The sequence below is a fragment of the Amblyomma maculatum genome, chromosome 5 (assembly GCF_055883805.1).
Source record: "Amblyomma maculatum isolate TAMU_Amacu chromosome 5, ASM5588380v1, whole genome shotgun sequence".
Classification (NCBI taxonomy): domain Eukaryota; kingdom Metazoa; phylum Arthropoda; class Arachnida; order Ixodida; family Ixodidae; genus Amblyomma; species Amblyomma maculatum.
In genome coordinates this window covers 100,317,165-100,337,873 of record NC_139348.1, presented here as the reverse complement: position 1 = coordinate 100,337,873, position 20,709 = coordinate 100,317,165, and the positions used below count along the sequence as shown (strand labels likewise).

The window sequence follows — 20,709 nt, the reverse complement described above, 5'->3', positions numbered from 1 at the left end:
AATACTTTTCTGCAGGTGAGGACAATACATCCAAAACGCTTTTTTCAATGACAGTTACTGAAAATTATTGCCTTGGGAAAGTTTATGGGTGTATTCCAAACAGGTTCGAACTGTTTAATACTAGATAAAACTTATTGCACTATCTGTGGATAGAGCGAGGCTCCCTGTTCCTTTAAAATAATTAAAACGTTGTCAACATACCTAAAGGCCTTCAGCACTATAGGGTCTTCAAAGGCTTCTATCAAAGCTCTGTCCATTTCAGCTAAAAGTACATTACAAAACACAGGAGCCACACAGCACCCAATGCAAATTACCTGTTTTTGAACAAAAAGCTGATTTTGATATGATACAACAGTACATGGTAGGTAGTACTTAAACAGCGCGATTAAATTGGCCACAGAGACAGGAAGCCCGATTGTGAAAAGAAATGCTACCATTGTTTTCAATGCAGGATGAGACAGAGGATAACAACTTATGCTATAGAATGGAGTAGAGCATGTCAACGACGTCAACAGAAAAAGATGCACTGCAAACTTGTTGCCACGCGATATTTACGCACCTTCAAGCGAGTTTCTGCAATACAAAGGATCACCAACCTTAAATTACGGAGGTGTTTGAACAGATAACAACAAATACAACTCCGCCATGATCGTTTCCCGCTAACAATGCGCCTTAACGGTATGCTTTGTTTGCGTGTTTTGGCAGTATAAACCACATTTAAACGGTTACCTTTACGTGATACCACTCGCTATCTTTTCCAAGCAAATTTTCTCGCACAAAGAAAGTGCAGTCGTCTTTAGCTTGCCCAGTTTACCTTGGTCTTCTGAAAAATTTTTCCATAGCATTAAGTGCTTTCTTATTGAACTTACCAGATGTATGGCGACGAATCCACCTTGCATTTCAGTCTCAGTCGAAGCTGATTGTCGGCTAAAAGCTTATAACCCTTTTGGTGGATGATCCTGGTCTTGCTCTGTTGATAGTAGTTGTCCTGTGGAGGCTGTCGACGTCTTCCAGAAGGCCCCTTTGTCTTCCTGCTCAGCCTTACTGGGGATTCTTCGGTTGATGGTTAGCAGCTCACAACGTAGTATCCTTGGCTCTATTCTAAACATCGGCCCTTCTTTAAGACACTAAGACCGCCTGCAAAATTTTAGCACTCCCCAGAACCTGGAGTGATATGCTGTAATCTTGTTTTTTTTTTTTCTTTCTACATCTTTTGTAAATTTTGGAAGCGTCCTTTGCCACAGGAATTCAATCGCCCCGTCACCAGACTTCGCAGGATCTGAAGCTTCATCCCGGCAATGCACTGGGTATCTGCGAAAAATATGTCGAAAGCAGTCAATCGTACAGCAGCCGTACTATACCTCCTATTTGTGCATCCTACAGAAGGTCGCCTGAAATCAAACAAGCGGCCTCGTGCGGTACTGGGCCTTTCCTGTTGCAATAACCGATTACCCACACGCGGCATGGTATGAGGGCGTTATGACTGACTAAAACGGAAGGATGCAATGGTCTTGAAGAGACACATGAAAAGGGCCCAATGTAGACTGAGGGTAGCTCAATAATACTTGCTGAGGGGCTAGTTGGTGCATGTTCTCTAGAAAAGATATAGCGCAAGACCGAACAACAGGCAGGTGGAGATAGAGATAGACAGGATACGAGCCACTTGAAACTGTGGGGAGTAAACAGAATAAACTGTCGTGAATAAACAGCAATGCATAGTAATTAGAGGACGTTTTTAGATAGACATGTGCATGCCTAGGTTTTGTATGGAGTTGCGATTATGTACCCCTCGCGTGCATGATGTTGTTTCCTCCTTTCCGAACTTCTATGGCATATATTAACTTCCATCAGCGCTGAATAAACAGTTGTAAGCTGCGCCTGTCCTGTCTGTTGCCTCTGTCCTGTGTGTTGTGCATTTTGGCTCTGCATCTTTTCGAGACGGATCGAACCAGGACCCCCAGCGTGCCGTAACAGCAGGAAGCAATAGACACAAAAACCTTGCTATAGAGCAAGCGCGGTAGAAAGAGGCCTACTTGCTGCTTTTAAGGAACCTGATATAGCCTCTCTTGTGTGAGTATTGTAATGGTCTTGTTATGTCGTGTAGTGCAATTCGTGTATGGTTACCGCTGCGAGGTGATCTGTCGTGTAGAGCAATTTGCTCATGACTACTGCTATAACATCATATGTCGCACGGTGTAATTTAGTTTAGACCCTAGGATGGTTTAATGCGTATTGTGTAGTAATTTGGGTATAAAAATGCAGCGAGAAGTATCTGTGACAACTTCTTGTAAGAATACTTTGTTAGTGTTGTATGTCATGTAATGCAATTTCTCTGTAGCTACTGAGTGGCGTAGATTGCCTTGCATTGTAATTTTATTATCGTGCAGTCTAACTTCGTAAGAAAATTATTACGCGTTTCCTGGTGGTGATTGTTTAAGCTTAGGTCCATGCCTTTTGGTTTGAAGACAGCGTCTGCAATATTTACTAAGCTGATGAGAAACATTTTGGAGGTGCTTTCAATGTTCAGCATTAAATTGATTACATCCTTGTTGGTATAGAAAGGGGGAAAGAGTACGTCACTACGCTGCAAAAGTTGCCTAATAAGATTCTGGAAGCCCAGTTGACCGTAACACATACAAAATGCGAGGCAGGCTGCGATGCTATTCCATTTCTCGGGCAGACGTTAGGAATCGGTCGCATCGCAACGGAAGATGATATCCTTGGCAAAGTACAAAAATCAATTCCGAAGAAACATGTGCACTCGTTTCTTTTATTAACAGGGCATTACAGGGAAGTTATTCTCGGTTATCCTCACGTAGCTGATACAGTCTTCGAGGCGACTAAACAGGGAGCTAGAAATAAGTAAAATTAGATGGCTGATTACGAAAATGCATTTCTTGTTGCGAACCATTAAGTGGCAAGACCACCCATTATGCTGGATTCGAACTGAGAGGAGAAAAATTTGGAGACACTTAAGATCCTCCATTAAGGGTTTAGACGCAATAGCGTTTCAGACACACTATAGTAGTTTTTTTAGTTTATATCTTTATTTTTATGCATTTTTTCTTGTTGCCTGCGATGACGCCGCTTTTTAAAACTTGGTGCGTCGCAGTCCGCGTTCAGCAGAACGTGCAGTTCTTGGTCGAGGCAACGTTGCAGGAACTCTACAGCTAATTATGAATAGCGCTTCATACACAGGCATGATCGTTTTCCCTTTTTATTCTTTCATTAATGCGTTACAACAGACCACAGCGCCGACACAGGCTTTTCTGCGACAAAGGGCCGTTACGCTCAAGTGTGAAATTTCCCAGCACAGACCTAAATTACTTCTCAAAAAAAAAAAAGGAGCGTTGGGCAGTCGTGTGGGCTATAAGCTAATTTGCATATACGTATACGGAATCCCGATTATAGTGCAAACGTATCATCAGCCAGTCGAATATAATACTCAAGCCAAGGTGACCAACAGTACGGTCATTAAGAGAAGATCGGCTTTTAATGAGTACCGTTTTTGGCAAAGGAGACATTTGCAATGATTTGTGTGTTTATTTTTGCCCACAATAGAAATGTGCACCAAAAACACTGGCCCTTGTTATCGGAAGGAGGAGGAGCAAAGGCTGGGCAGAATGCTTCCTGCCTCGCTTCCTATGCAAATTTTAGATTGATTGCTTTTGAAGATTCATAGGCTACACTAGGATAGATTGACGTGCAGTTAGTCTTGTAGTGAATTTCATTGAGAAGCTGCCGCATCACAATGAGATACCAGGGCACGTATTCCCAGTTTACCCAGATATCAAAAGTGTCGCTATCTCAGTGACCTCGAGTTCTCTGATTGGTGGACACATTAGAACCGAATGCCATGATCAATTCCGCTTCCGGTGCTTCCACCAATCAGATGACTCGAAGTCGGGGAGACAGCGGCACTATCATAAAGACGCAAACTCGAAATACAGTCCCTGTTGTTGTCTTTTAATATTTTCTCTTAATAACGCTAACATATCTACTTAGCTTCAACTGCTTTTTACATGCCACTAATTATTTCTTTTTTTACTCAGACCTTTCCTCAAATCATTATTTTTGGATGGCATACTAGCTTTGTATTATTCATTGTTAAAATAAGACAGGAAACACTCAAGTGTAAAGTGTCACATACGAATCAATTGCGCGGTAATTGCCTAAAATATGCAATGAAGTTTTAACTTGTAAATATTTCTTCTCAGATGTTTCGGCATCCTATGCAGAAAACGACAACATCTTTGTTTGTTTAGAGGGCCCCGCCATGTTCTATGGTGCAGTTCGAAATAGGAAACCGCCAGTTATACCCAAATATTTTATGTTAACGTTAATTCCCCGCTGCTAAAGACACCGAAATGGTGAAGCACCATGAACTCACCAATGAATTTCAGCAAAGGAAAGTGCAAAAGCAAGAGGTGCTCAATTATTTATTTTTGTTATCTTTTCCTTTTTCAAATCATACAAAAGCAGCATTATTCTCCAGAGCGTTGCAATGTTTGTCTCTACTTTACGGTTAAAATTGAAAGTGAAAGGAGGAATATGTGAATGGAACGATCAACGTATTTTTAAACAGTAGTACTAGTGTTTGGAAGAAATCGATAAGAAACGTCAGCCTTACGCAATATAATGCCAGTTGGAGGTAGTGCCTTGTGGAAACTTGAAGGTAGTGCCATAAAGGTAGTGCCATGGAAGGTAGTGCCATAAAACCCCCGTGAAATGGGGCTGTGTCTCCAGTTGTGTGCACAATGAAAAGGTGCTGAAACAAAAACAAATTATGAAGGATATCCTTAATGTTGGGATGCGAAAGCCGCAAAGAATTTGTTCTGACGGGTGCTGTCCTTCGTTTTTTATAGTGAATTTACAGCCACCGTTTTGGAATTGTTTTTATTACTTCGGATACATTAGTGATTTGGCCAACGCTTCATGTGCAGTTTTTTGTACTCATTAGCGCATTAGAAAACGTTTATTGATGCCAAGAACACTATTTTAGGTCTCTAAGGAGATGTAGAAGAGCCAGATAGAATGTTTTTGCCTATTCATAGCATGCTGTCAGGGAAAGTGCTAAAGCACACTTTCTCTATAGAATAAAAATAAAACCTGAAGGCGGATAGAGAAGTATTGTATAGTGTACCTGTACCTCGCTGTGTGACACTTAACATTGAATGTAAGAAATGCGTAATGCACATGATTGTATGATAATACCGCAATGATAAATACTTGCTCGCATCGACATGTGGTCCAGCTAGGGATACTTGCGCGCGGTCGTCTTCATGGCTCTGGGAGCTGCTCGCGAGTCTATTAGTCAGCTGTGTTTTCTTTTGCCGGTGTTTGCTTGATGGTGCCAGTAAACACATTTACTTAGCACTACCGCCTTGTGTGATATTTTGGTGGAGTTGCTACGGTTACCTAACATATACGAACAGCTTTTAGGTGCCTCCAACTACCAGCTACACACTGTGGACACGACACCTGTGCACAAGGCGAGTCGCTGCTTGAGAGATTAAGCTTTTGAAGTTTTCTTGCCTCCCAATCGCGAATCATAACGACCACGGCGACAAGCCAGAACGTTCATACTTCACGTACGCTCACGTAATTCTGCGGCGACAAATTTAAGAACGTTGAGTACTGGCTGACCAGCTACGACCGGGTCGCTGTGCTTGTGCGTGGGAAGAGGAGCGCAACTCTGGAATCTTTATTTTGCGCTTGAAGACACCGCCAAAATGTGGTTCGAAATGCACGAGGATACCATCAGCCACTGTCAAAATTTCCTGCGCCAGCTGCTCGGACCTTACGACATTAATTTAAGGAAAGAGGTGGCCGAACTGTCTCTACAGTCCCGAGCGCAGCGGGCCTATAAGAGCGTCGCCATGTTCATGGAAGAGATGATTCGGGATTTCAAGGACACAGATCCGTCCATGTTGGAGGTAAAGAAGGGGCGCCATCTTAGACTAGGCGTCAAGGAACAGCTGATTGCGTGTACTCTGGCTGAGAGAAGCGGCAAACATGGATCGTGCCCTACAGCAGCGATTTCTTTTCTTTTTTTAGTCATTCAAACATCTCTGCTGTGGGCTTTCACTTGCCGATGTCCGGGAACGAGGGTGAAGCCCTTCGTGAACTGATCAGAAGCATCGCGCGCGAATAGCTGCAAAATCTGCCTTCTTTCCAGCAACACCCGCGTTTTGGAGGTATCTCGGATGTTGCGCCTCAAGACCTCCACAAAGCAGTGCCAGACGTGCCATCCCCAAACTGCCTGTGCCGTATGTCATGACCTGCAGCAACGTGTTGCGCACCCTTGCGCTAGTCCCACCGGCATTCTGCAGCTCTGTTCCTCCAGCTTCTTCCGCACACCCGTACCGATATCCGGTTTCGAATGGTGTGCCTGACACTCGACCACACGGCGGCGCCAGCAAGGATTAATTACAAGGAAATTATTACATATCAATGTTGCAGTTACAATAGTTCCTGCTTAATCAGTTGCGTTTTGAGACGAAATAATTTATAGGCTCAAACTAGCGGTTATGAACCTGTCCGTCCGGCCACGAGAAGTGTCACAATTCTTCACGAGATTCCGCGATATTCTGAAGGAAACACCTGGTGACGTCATCGCCATTCTTCGGTAAAGAAGATAATAAAATATATAAATAAACCTTGTCTGCACCGGGAATCAAACTTTCATTCCTTGGACCCAAGCCGAGCCCTTTAAGGAACTGCGCCACGACAGGGATTTTTCTTTCTTTATTGCATTGAAGTACGTCAAGCCCGATTAAAGCAGGTTCCATCTCGCAGCCTGGCATACACAGTCGCACCAGCACTGAGCTCTCACTGTGCCCACATATCGAAATTTCGGGAGACATACACACGCATCGAGTAAAGGTAACCAGGCAGGCGGTTGATCCTATGCAGGATATGAGCCCGCACCATAGCAGACCTGGACGGACGTGGTGGCTGTCCATGGCGATCTGTCATGCTGCGCTTACACATGCTAACAGTCCCATGAGCTCCAAAAGATCACATGGAATCTTAGAAACTTCTATTCTAGACAAAGGCCTTATAGTATAGAGCGTAATATAATGTCCTTCTTGAGATTCCGTTAAAGAATGTCTCAAAGGACTGCATCTCTCTATTGAAAAAGGTGTGTACGATATTTTGTATGACCTCACTAATCAAGTAGTCCGAGGTTATTGCATCAAACACATATGACCCATATGATACTGTCTGATCTATACGAGATCAGACAAATGTGATCTATATGATCCATATGATACTATACGATCCATATTGCCACCTGGTGATCTCAGGTTGCGCCTGAAAGAGGACGTTGAAGTGGGTTCGCGCGCTGCCGGCGGAACGCTGCTTGTTGATAAAGCTCGCCTGTCTTTTCCGTCAAGTTTACACCTGCTTTCTGCGACATATTCGGCGCTGAGTATCGATCCCAGTATATGTCCAGTACACCTCCGCATGCCTAGGACTCCTGTACCAGTCGACACCCCTGTGGACCGTGCTAGCCGGAGGAATCTATGCCTACCCCCTGATTACGGGCCGTTGGATTTCAGCACCGCAGCCACACCCGACCTGCCATGCAGGCTCCAGGTTACTACACCTTGCAGACACCGAGACTGCCTCCGCCCTCCCACGGCAGTCACAATGAAGACGTCCAAGACTGGTTCATCCAGTTTGACCGAGTCGCCTCATTTAATCAGTGGGATGACGTCGCCAAGCTTAGAAACATCTTCTTCAGCCTGGAAGATGGCACTCGTACTTGGTACGAGAACTGAGATGGCGCCTCAACATCATGGCGCGAGTTCTGCCGACACATCATCGAGACTTATACCAGCGCGGAGCGGCGAGAACGCGCACATGCCGAACGAGACTGTAACCGCGTACGTGGAGGACATGACCCGGCTCTTCCGACAATATGACCCGGCCATGCCTGAAGACAAAAAGGTGCGCCACCTCATGCGCGGCGTTAAACAACAACTGTTTGCTGGTCTCGTGCGTACTCCACCGAGCACGGTTCATCATCATCATCGCATTTATTTTCAATGTTAGATACATGTACATGGTTATCTGTATTACAGAAGAGTGTCCCGAAGTAAAAACTGCCCGGGGGACCTCCTATGACAAAATGAATAAAATTCGCGGGTAACATACTAGGCAGTTATAAGAAAAGAATGTACAGGCGTATAGAGAACAACTTATAATACTAACAATAATATATAATACAATGCAAACTGCAAACAATATAGAAAATCCTAAATAATCAAGAACTGGAAACAAAATTGCACTAATTGCTGAAATCTGAGAATGAAATTTGCTGAACAAATAATGAAATAAAATAAACACAGAAACCTATGATCCAGAGAAAGATCTTTTGTCGGAGGAGCAAAACAAGGCAGAAAATAAGTAAGTCCTTGAAGAACGATGAAATGAATGAAGAGTACGCTGTGATTTCATTTCGGAGGGGAGGGAATTCCACACCAATATGCCTGAAAAGTCTGCAGTTTCTTTGCCATAATCATTCCTGATTTCGGTTTTCTATTCAAGCAGAACTCCAGCACTGTTGACTGAGCGCACCTCTTCGTAGTGCCAGCCGACCTACGTGTTGATATCCTTTTTGTTTGCCATTACGAGCCCACCACTGGCCATTTAGGCTTTGCGCGCACACTCGCCTGAGTTCGTCTAGCCTATTATTGGCCTAAGCTTATCGACGCCGTTCATCGCTATGTCAGAGGCTGTCGTGAGTACCAAAGTCGAAAGGCGCCGCCTATTAAAGGGGCTCAAAACAGCTATAGCGATACAGTTTCCCTATGCCTAGTATGTTAAAGAATGACGATGTAAGGTAACCTTCCCGCAATAATTTTTGAAATGCGGTATTTGGAAGCAGAGGTATTTACAATCAAAATTTGAATCTCTGCGCCTTCGCGGCCTTCCTCCTCCTTTCAACTTTTTAGTACGCACAAAGGCTGGTCCTTCTCCGCGGGCCTCGCCCACTTACACGTCACAACTGACGAATTGGCGCTTGTACTTTTTTGCTCAGCGCCGCACGCCGCAACTTCCGCTTTGGCGCGCTTGCTTGCCGATGCGCCGCCGAAGGCATCTCGTCGTCCGCTTCATCGTCATCGCCATTCGGCGCAACTCGGAAGATTTGTTGCCGCGCTATACATTCCTGGACTTGGCCTCACCCTCGATTTTGTGTTGCGTCGTGTACGCGACGGACGAAGGACAGCTCTGGGCTATACTGCCCACGAGTTCGCGAAGGCAGTTCCGGAAGCGTGTAAAGTCGTTTTGGCAGGACATTAGCGGGAGGTTGCTACAGTGTGCAGTCACTGGCTGTGAAGGTATTGCTAGTGATGGCAGGAAAATCATTCTGCATAAAGTGTCTCAAGACGCTAGCCTCCGGAAACAGTGGCTACAGCTCATCGAATAACCAGCATCGGTGAAGAAAGAGTTGATCTACATTTGTGGACGGTATTTCTCTCCCGATGCGTAAATGTTTACCCGGATGTGGTTCGCTATTTGGGATCCCAACAAGACTGCGTCTGCGTGAAGGGGCTGTACCAAAGCTGTTTCTTCTAACACTGTCGGTAAGTGTAATATGACAAGATTGTGTTAATATTAGCTTCCGACGCGTTATGAAAGTACAGTGTGGAATTTGTTTTTAACTCAGACGATCTTGCTCGGCGTTGTGGCGTGCATAAGCGGGATTTGTCATACTCACTGTGAATTACACTACTCAAAACAAACCAGTGGCAAGCTTGCGACTGGTTTTTGATATTTTTTCTTGTTACGCTAGTCGACTCCACGCACCAATGCACACATAAAAGCCGTATACTGTCATCGTCGGAATTCAGCACCAGAATTTTAACTTATGAGGGTCGAGTCCCGTCTCGTCATTCATTCTCCGAAGTCGCTTTCCGAGCTCGGGGTCCATAATATCCGAGCTGCAGCGATGGTATGAGATGTGAGCCAAAAAACTAGAAATTCAGAATCGAGATCGCAGAGAGCTGTCTTTCGGGCATTTCGGAGAAAAACTCGCTCGTGCACTTCGCTCGAGCCTTGAAACCTTCGCGTTTAGGCTCCCCTTGCGTCTAACTCTATACAATGCCCCTTCGTGAAAAGAAATAATTGATACTAAAAAAAAAAAAAAGAAAGGAGATGAGATGAGGAGAAGGTAACTGCGTAGTTGTGCGCAGCAGTGCGCGGTTCAGCGTCAGTTGATAGCGGGAAGACGGAGAACGCGCGCGCCGCCAGGAAGTAAACAAACTGTGTTCGGTGCCAGATTATGATCGCAGCATGACTGCCGCTCTGTAGTGTTTTTCTTTTTTTCTTAATCCGTGCGGTGTACAAGCGCACCCTGAAATGTCACGCGGATGGAGCCGCGTCCAAGTTCACAAACTGAAGCGGCCAGGAAAGAAACACGTGAAAACCGAGATGGGCGGTTGATAAAAGAACGAAGAAGGAGAAGGAAGGAGGGACACTGTCAGAAATGAAGAGATGGAAACAAAAAAAGTGCCAAGGGGCCTTACCCTTCCGCCGGAAGGGGGGGGGGGGGGGGTCGCGAAATAAACGTTACCACTCGCGTGAACTCGCTTAGTCGCTCAAAGTTATGCCTCTTAATCCTTAAGTAATCAGCTGCCGATGGGACGTGTAAGCGATGGTTGACAAGAGTTATACACAGCTAGGTTTTTCCTGCGGAAAGGGGGGAGGGGGAAATAACTGGGAAAACCAGCGCGCGCGAATGCAGCAGTGCAACGAGTGACACAGTTTGGCGCAATGTTACAAATGGCTCATAAATGCGCTCTTAGTTTTGTCCCAGCGTTCCCGGGAACAGCAGGTGCACATCATCAGCCAGCTTGGTGCAATGGAAGTGGACCTCGCAGGAAATGGGCGTTGCGACTCCCCCGGCTGCAGTGCCCAGTACAGCACGTACAGCGTTGTTGTCATTCAGACTGACCATATCCTACATTGCGGACAGGTAAGAATAGGAGAGGTAAGGCGATGCTGCGATACGAAAATTGGCAAGCTGCCATTGATATAACTGTGTGCAGTCAGCCGCAGTGCCCAATAGCGCGAGAAGGGGGAAGGAAGGCCAGGCCTCACCTTAACGAGTCTCAGTGCAGTCTTTAACAAGTGACACTTTTTCAGCATATTATTAGGAAAAGTTATTTTCAACCTCACCAAGTGTGCCCTTGGCAAGTGGTGCATGCATGCCTATACATAAAAAAAAAATCAAATTCATCATTATACAAAAAACAATTGAATTACAAAATGTTTCATCGTTGTAAACCATTCGGAAAGAGGTACATTTGTTGACATATATTATTATGTTACAGACATAATAAATCGACCGACCGCTACCCAGCTATCCGGACATATTGCAAGAACAGCAAATCGCTCATACAGCACTGCTTTGATGCCTGGCACATTAATAAAGCTGTGTGCAGTTGCTTTCTTTATTAATTAGTGCAAACATACGATCATAACACTATTCTGCACTGGATTTAAGAAGTTGAAAGCTGCGAGCAGGTCGAAGGATTGTGAAGCAATAGAACTCTGGATCCAGAGAATCACAAGTCATGTTTACTATGTTGCTGCCCTGGGCTAGAGTGATGGTGACCTGATCATCAGCATGTGGTACAGCCTGTTCAACCACATATGCAATAAGTATGATAGCCATGATGGACCATACAGCAAATGCATCCATGAGCTCCTTGCCAACAGGGAATGTATCGGCAGATGTAATTGCTTTTGCACAGGTTTTCACTTTAATGTTGTTTGGCAGGTGCACGGTCCACATTTGTGGCATTTGTCAATCAATGATAAATTTAAGGGATAGATAATTCAAATAAAACTTCACGGAAAAACCTTTCTACACATCTGCATATAACAGCAAGTTCACATATCACATAGCCGAGAAATAAACTCATAATGAAGTGAAGAAACAACATAATGTAAATGTGAGGGCTGATACTGCAAGATATTTTAATACTGAGGCAGCTTGGTTACACATGCCAGTATGGAATACAAATACAATGGGACTTTTCATACTGTCCTATACTGACAATTTTAATGGAGACAAAGTGCAGCATGTTTGCTTGACATCTCTTAGATTTCTTTTCACAGTAAAATAGTAGTACAAGACCTGGGGTGTTTTTATGTATATGATGGTAAAACAGTTTTCAGCTGCAATGCAGCAGCTGTATGCAGGGTCAGCAGATACAACTGACCAGAATACACACCAACATTGCAACTCATATATATATATATATATATATATATATATATATATATATATATATATATATATATATATATATATATATATATATATATATATATATATTTTAACAGATTCATGTGCTTTCAAAAGTCTGAACTCCATTCTGAACAAGTCCTGGTTTCGAAGGACATTCGACAACTATCTCCCAAACCCTGAACATCTTCACTTGAATCTTTTCACAACTTGGTCATCAGGTTTCCTCCCAAATCAATTGCATACTCAGATGGTGGGGTGCAAGATAAGTTGAATGAAAGAGAAGACTAAGACATTAAATTCTTCACTCTAGTGTGACTATGCAGTCCAACTTTTCTAAATGACATGTGCAAACAATAAATCCTTGCATGAAGCTTTTAATGCATTGACATAATATTGTCATTATAAAGGGAACAGAGGCCAGAGGAAATAGAACACAGTGCGAGAAAAACAACAGAAGTTCATCTATGAAAGCTTGTCTTCTTTCATTTCATTTCAAACACTTGGCTTCTTGAAACGTCACCTGCGGGATGCCACTCAACATGTAAGACTACAAGCATACATTTCACTCATCAGAACTAAACTGGAATTCACATCGGCCATCTGGAACCCTCACCAAGCCTATCTAAAAAACGCCCTCGAAGCTGTGCAGAACAGGGCCACCAGATTCATTCATTCCTCGTATATCATCTCTAAAATTGCAGTCAGGTCTATCTAACCTTTCTGCTCGCCGTCGCACTGCCAGTCTCGTCTTATTTCACAAGTTTTTTTATTCGCCACTCAGACAAGAACCCTAAATCTGCGCACCCCCGCCGCGCAGATCCCATCGCGTCAGTCACCCTCTTCAAGTTTTACGCCCACGTGCCCGTACCACTGTTCTCTAAGTCATTTTTTTGCCGAGTAGCAGCTGACTGGAACGGCCTTCCTCACGATATCGCTGCCATCACCTGCCCTGGAACATTCATGACTGCATTGAACACCTGTACTTCATAAAAAAACCCACCCCTTATGTAACACCCCGCAAGGGGTCTTTAAGGAAAATAAAGTGATGTGATGTGATGTAATGCTTGTGCTTTATTTGCTCCATTTCTTTTTGCTCCTTGTGATTGTTTAACTTGCTAGCAGCCCATCGGAACTTACAACTAAGCAGATCGCTTTTAGTTCATCCTATGGAATAGCCCTGGAAGGCTGAAAAACTGCACTGTGACCAATTTAAAGCACTTCAAAACAGTCTTTCTCATGGTGTAGTGCTGCAGTCTGAAGAAAAAAAGAAAACTAGTTGAAGTGTTTTTTGAATGTGAGGAGGGTGCAACTGCTCTTTTACTGGATGCATTGGGTGACTTCTTTTATGGAAGTTGGGCTTGACTTCAGTCTCCTTAGTGCAGTGTTTGATTTGGAGCTCTCATGTTATCAGGTCAGGTAAAGTGAGGCCCTACAATTGCTATTCACAGGAGTCGACTTTGACACCTGCCAAGAAAAAGTGCCCACTACGTAACTCAATTCCAGCTTGTGTATAAAGTAGGAACCACCACGTCACTCAATCCTAACTTCTGCATTAAGTAGGCACCCAATGCACCCGATGAGCCAGTTGCCACAATCCTTCCATCCTGATAGTAAATACACTGCTGTAAAATTAGCTGAACCTAACTTATGTCTTTCTTTTCGAAGCTTGGAACACTGCCATGTCAAAGATAGTTTTCATACATTTGGAGAAGACTTCGGTGCAAACTTCTGACATTCAAGGATGCTTCATATAATATGGTAAAAACATGTTTGCTAGAATGGGAGTAATAGTGATCCTGTAATCCCCTTCCATGGAAAAAGTGAGAAAAGAGGCTATAGACATACTTTACAGGCCACCCAAGGGTCCTCATGGAAAGTGATTGCTGCTATGTTAGAATAGGCAGATGAAATGCGATAAAGAACAGCGCACCAGGACTACATAAATACAGAAAGTACAAAAGCTGAGACACTGCAATGATACAAAGTTGTGGGCAAGCGTGGAGGGCTGGATGGAAAAACAACTCGTCGCTCTTTTGTGCTCCTCATCTTAGTGCAATCCCAAGACAAAGGTAGTTTTAAACAACTGGAACTTATCAGCGCAAATTTTCGACCCCTCTAGAACCGTCTCAAATGTTCCGATGCTACTGTATTGAAACTGCAATAATGGTCAGGGTTCTATTGATTACTTGGACTAATGCTGATCGCAAGAATACAACAGCAGGGAGAACACAGGTGATTCACGATATGATATTGTATAGCCCATGTCATACTTTATTTTGTTGCTTGGAGATCATTGCATCACATTCCTAATCGATATAAAGGCGCTGGATATAGAAGCTATAACAGAAGGAATCTCTGCTGCAGGGCTGTGAAAATAATGCATAATGGTTCGTTACGGTAGCCTCTACTTGGCATAATTTTGCTAGTAGGCAACAGGAAAGACATGTTCTTATCCAAAGTACGAATTATCCATTCATATTTACCTTCTTTTTAGGTCACATCTGCCTGTTATTCACTGCAATGAAAATTTCTCAAGGCTACAGGCACAGCAAAAAAAGGCGAGGTACGCTAGAAAGTGAAAATGGCAAAATCAAGAAATGGACATTTCAATGCGACTCCAATGAAAAGGAAGCCTACTTTTTGTAAGTTGAAACTTTGTTCTACTTATAATATTACACGAAAACCTAAGTGAACTGTTGTAATCTTGATGACTATTTCACGCAGCGTACCTCCACAGGCTCCTCCAGGATGCTGAGAAACAGTCTCGGGGCTCTTCACACATAGAGGCAGCGGCAAGCACAGATTCAGATCGCCACTTTATGACTGATGCCTATGAAAAACCGTCAAAAAAAAGAACTAATTGCTGCACACAGCCACAGATTTGCGTTTCATCATGACTATTCAATTGTACAGTACAACTGTTAGCATACGTAACCCAAATGCCCAACAAACTGGCATCTGCGCCGCAAAGCATTGGCTGTTGGAAACAAAAAGTAGGAAAGGCAGAGCAACATAGGGTTCAGTGTGTATGTAAGGCTAGATTGCGAATAATTATGCCGGTCAGAGTTGTTCAGCTTCTTGAGGCCAAGCTAGAAGCTAATAGAAGTAATTAAAGTGAGCCGACTTCACAAGTCGCTTTCCAAGGAAGGAAAGCGTAGCAGGGTTCGCCAGAAAGTTAGGTGGGCGGATGAGGTTAAGAAATTCGCAAGGATCAAGAGGATTCAGCTAGCACAGAACCGGTTAATTGGAGAAATATGGTAGAGGCCTTCGCCCTGCATTGGGTATAGTCAGGCAGATGATGATGATGATGATGATGATGATGATGATGATGATGATGATGATGATGATGATGATGACGATGATGATGACTTCACAAGGGACCATGTCACATCTCTCTTTTCACGGACTTGCTGTTCCCCATCCGTTAAGCTACGTAGTTTACAAAGCATAAGTGTAATTGTGCTGTTTATTATTATGTGCGCGAAATAATACTGCGTTCTTAGCGGTAATTTATACTGCTGAGCGACTAAGAAAGCACAGCGCTTCGCCGAGGAGAGACTTTTTTTTAATAACGTTGTTTATTGCCTCAGGGCAGAATGGAATATGTTCTAGGACGTATCTAGAGAAATGCGGTAGGACTTCTCTCAAAGTAAAGTTGTTGTCTTTGTTTCTTCGGTGCCTCCTCCTCACTGCACGTCATGCGAAACCTTGCAAGGGGCAGATAAAGCATGCGTATCTTAATACGTGTTTACCTCGGTGGCTTGTATCTTTCCGGCTCAACCGCTCAGTCGCTTGTGATGAAATTGCACACAGAGCTTTAAAATTACGGTAGTTTTTATTTGCTCGTAGTAAGTTAGGTAATGGTGCTTAATTTGTTGCTGCTGCGTACAATGCGAAACCACAGTCTGCGCCGGCATCAGGGGCCGAAATCCGCCAACGCCGGCACGTGATACCGCGGGTTCGCGCACGGCCGCGCCAGGTAGGTACAGTTGTCTTAGCTAACTTCATATAAGACAAACGTTTATACGCTACAAACTTACTGCGAGACAAAATGAGTTTGACGCAATCAAGTGAACAGTTGAGACGGTAGGATTTTAAAAGCCGCCACAGTAATGATGCATCACAACAATGACTAACTCATTGCACCTATGAAACCGTCTTTTATCTGTGCGCTGTATTCAGGCTATTAAACACATCACTTACCAGCATATGCTGTCGCCTTGACTCAATCAGAGGTGCGTATTTTGGTTTGGTGGACACGGGAACGGGGTAGTTGCCTCCGAAATTTTGCTGCACTACGTAGGGCGAGGTGCACTGGGACACGGCATTTAAGGCACCGACCTAATGTTGGAGACGGGTAAGCCGGCTTCGAAGTCCATTTCGCTTGGAAGACACAAGAAACGAGAACATACACAGGTGGAAAGCGCCCCGCAAGGAATTGAAACACGGTCGCCGTTGCCGTGGTGCCCGTGCGAAGAGCAAAGGTGCGCGCGCGAGACCAGAAGTGCAAGAAAAAAAGCTTTAAAAAAATCTTTCTATCTACAAAACGTCCTAGTTTTCTTTCCTGATAACTAAACGTTAAGCGTAGTTTCATATATTTTAGCATAAGTGGTAGTTTAATGGATGCGTGACGTCGCAAAGGAGCAAACTAATAATCATTCGAAAACGCATATACGTAGTAGTGTTGCACAGAGGAAAAGGAGAATGGCAAAAGTCGAAGGAAAGACAGCGTCAACTTTCGAATAAGATTGTGGGACCTGTACTGCGCGTAAGCGTGTGTTATTACGTTCAAATGTTCGTTCAAATGTTCGTTCAAATGTTACGTTTAACCGTCTCACAACCACGTCGACCGCTGCATAGAGGATGGCGTTCATGTTTACTTTGTGAGCGCTCACAAACGAGTTGTGATTGGCTCGCGTCGCTAGCAACCCCGCTAACAATTGGCCCGTGGTAAACGTCGTCACTTCAAAAGTGCCTTCATGACGTAAACAGCTGACGTGGATGACGTGAAGAAAGACCACTCCCAGCCTAGTCGCTGCTGGCTAATAGGAAGATTGTGAGTGTGAGTGATTATGAGTGTGAGCCGACTGTAATATGGCCCCAGGACTCGATTGAGAAAATTTTAAAAGAGGGCTCACTTGCGCTGTTCACGGCTTGCAATTCAATGTAATGTTCCCCTTAAATAGAATATTCATTAGCATGATATCCTGATATTATCGCCAGCATGGCTTCCGAAAGGGACTGTCCACAACTACCTAACTGATAGAAATAGTTCATGACCTCGCAGAAGCAATAAATTCACGTGGTCAAACAGACATTATATACCTTGACTTTGCGAAAGCATTTGATAAAGTTTCACACCAAAAATTGTTATATAAGGTTAATGCGGTCTGTAAAAATCAAACACTCACACAGTGGTTTTCCGCGTATATATCCTTTCGTGAACAGTATGTATTTGTTAGAGGTTGTGAATCTAGCATTCTTCCTGTTGCTTCTGGTGTGCCGCAGGGTACCGTTTTAGGCCCACTCCTCTTTCTCATCTTCATTAATGATTTGCAAAGTAGCATTGATGTTCCAATAAGACTGTTTGCTGATGACTGCATGATGTACAGCAGCGTAAATACGATTGATGATCAGATTAAATTAAATTTAAACCTGCAAAGAATAGTTAATTGGTGTAACGACTGGCAGATGGAGTTAAACTTAAAAAAGTCTGTGTTCATGTCAGTAACTAGGAAAAAGAATGTTCTTAATTTCAATCATCAAATAAATGATTACATGCTCGAAAGAGTTGATCAGTATAAATACCTAGGCTTAACTTTTACATCAGACATACGATGGAATACCCACATTGAAAATGTCATCTCCAAAGCTTTTAAAACACTATGGTACCTGCGGCGCACAATGCACAGTGCTACCCCTGATGTAAAGTGCCTGGCTTACAAAGCCCTAGTCAGACCAATTATCGAATATGCCAAAGTAGTATGGGATCCTCACACAGCAACTAACATTCAAAAGCTAGATAGGATTCAGCGGATCGCTGCAAGGTTTATATATACTTAATACCGCCGTAACCATTCTTCAACAGACCTCTGCCAACAAGCCCAACTACCAATGTTAGAAAGCAGAACCAGGTATGAAAGACTAAAAACTATTTACCTCATTATCAATAATTATCTAAAAATTAATAAATCAGACTACTTTGAGATCAAAACTAATGAGACATCAAGGCATCGTCATAGTAGGTTCATTCCATTGCCGGCTATAAAAATTAATTGCTTCAAGTTTAGTTATTTTCCGCGAACTTGTAAGGACTGGAACTCTCTTCCAGATTCTGCTGTTCGATCATCATCATTATCTGAATTTGTACGCCATTTAGAAAATTTCATCTATGGCACTACCACAGGGTGATGAGATTCTATTGCTGTTGTGCAGGAGGGCTGTTGTTCCGATTTCTGTGTAATTCATTTTTGTTTTGTTTGTGTGTGCGTTCAGAGACAATTTTTGATTGACTTTTGATTTTCATCGTGTTCTATATTGCTCATTTTTTCATTTTGTATTTTCCCCTCCTGTTACAGCCCCTTATGGTAGCTGACAGTATTAATAAATGAAATGAAATGAAAACATTATAGCCTAATCATCAATTGGTATCACGCACATAATGTCCGCCTCGCCGCAAAATCCGTTTGCACAGACTGGACGGACAGTTTTCAAAACAAGATGTGTACACGTGAAAACAAAAAAAAAAACACCCCGTATACACTCTTAAAGATACGAAAACTGCACGAGCAAGCATGGGTTCCTGCGAGCAGAAGAGACGCTATCCGAAATATATGTGCAAAGCCGGGCGCGTAGTATCTTAAAGAACCCCAGGTGGCCGAAATATCCGGAGTCCTCTACTACGGTGTCTCTCATAGCCTGAGTCGCTTTGGGACGTTACACCCCAAAAACCAAAACCAAACGAAGTGATTGCTGCGCGCCGCGCACTCAAGACAATTTCCGCAAATAGCTGTCTCGAGCGTTCAGTCGGCTTTGGTGGCACGCACACTTGTTATGCACGGCTGTTTAATTTTCAGCGCAAATGTTGTCTATATCTAAGCCAACAAAATAAGTCCACGCACTCCCTTGCGTGTAACCCATGCTTTGCGCAGTTATTTCGAGCCGGATACGAAAACAGAACATTTGGTATTGGTAGGAGATTATACAGAGCCCAATATGTGCCAAAGGCATGCTGCAAAGATTTATTGTCACGGTGTGAAATGGTCACGTTTTCTGAGTACGGCAATGGCGATGGTGTTCCGCCGTTAATGTACTCCGTCCGTCGGTGATATTTCGCAGCTCTGCTATTCACAAATATGTAGCCAGCACAAACCGAAGCACATGTTACATGTATAAGCGCATAAGAACAAAATTATACATAGCACGATGTGAAAGGAAAGCTAACGAAGGAAGAAATTAAAGGAATTCATAAGAAGCGGTCACAGGTCTTGTAGAGTCTCTAACAAGCTGTGAAGTGAAGTGAACGCTTATGCAGGAGGCAACGCAGCCGAGCAGCAACAGCCACAAGCGCTTGGTCTAAAGAAATAAACTGCCTCCCATCCACCCTTCAACGTTTTCTTTTTTTTTTCCACATTGTTGGCTTCACCGACTGGGCATCGCGGATTACACATCCCTTCATACTGCATTTACCCCCGGCCTCTGAAGCGAGGGCAGCCTGAGAGCTAAAAACACACAGGAGAGAGGCAGGGCGTCAGCGAGCCCCGGTACCACAGTAAAGCCCTTCATGCTGATACCTGCCTCTCCTGAGCGCGCCGCGCGTGCTGTAAGAGCCCATCCTGCCTGCCTGTCCCCTCCCTACCCTCTTTCAATGAACTAGTGTGACCAGCCGTGCTGCTAATAAAATCCTGCGCACATCTACCAGTATTATAGAGCTCCTGCAGCAGCTTGAAAAGATAACGTTTTCACCTTTGTCATGACCAAAATGTTTCGCCATGCCTTCAACCACGTTATATTTTCTGCCAACGCAACTAACTTGTCTGAACCCATATAGTTTCGTGCGTTCACAAACAAGCGGACCTTTTTCTCCTCTTTCGCTTCCCGCTCATATTAACTGCTCCTTCTCACTAATATTTGTTTACTCCTTTTCCACCGCGTAGCGCGGTTAGAAATATAAACACGTTTATTGCTTAACCATTATGATGTATGTGTTGTGCGCCATATACACGTGCCGAGACTTGTCATGCTCACAGCATGCGCGACTAACAGCCGTTATTTTATTTTGGGGGCGGGATTGGGGGGGGGGGGGGGATGCGTGCGGATGGAAAAAAAACTAAAACGGTAACCCCGAGAGTATTCCTGCGTTTCATTTTGCACATCATATGTCGAGAAAGCAGGCACAGCACATTCGGTAGGTCTTTGCCCCAAGTAAACAGACGATGCGG

The 20,709-nt window shown here is 43.9% G+C and overlaps 1 protein-coding gene across 1 annotated transcript in view; it reads left to right on the top strand.

The window, feature by feature from the left end:
* LOC146189023 (2-Hydroxyacid oxidase 1-like) overlaps window positions 1–20,709 on the top strand; it is a 143,312-nt gene that overhangs the window by 104,458 nt on the left and 18,145 nt on the right. Inside the window, exon 9 of the mRNA XM_084603950.1 lies at window positions 14,763–14,910. Coding sequence (XP_084460076.1) covers window positions 14,763–14,910 — 148 coding nt within the window. The remainder of the gene's footprint in view (window positions 1–14,762; window positions 14,911–20,709) is intronic.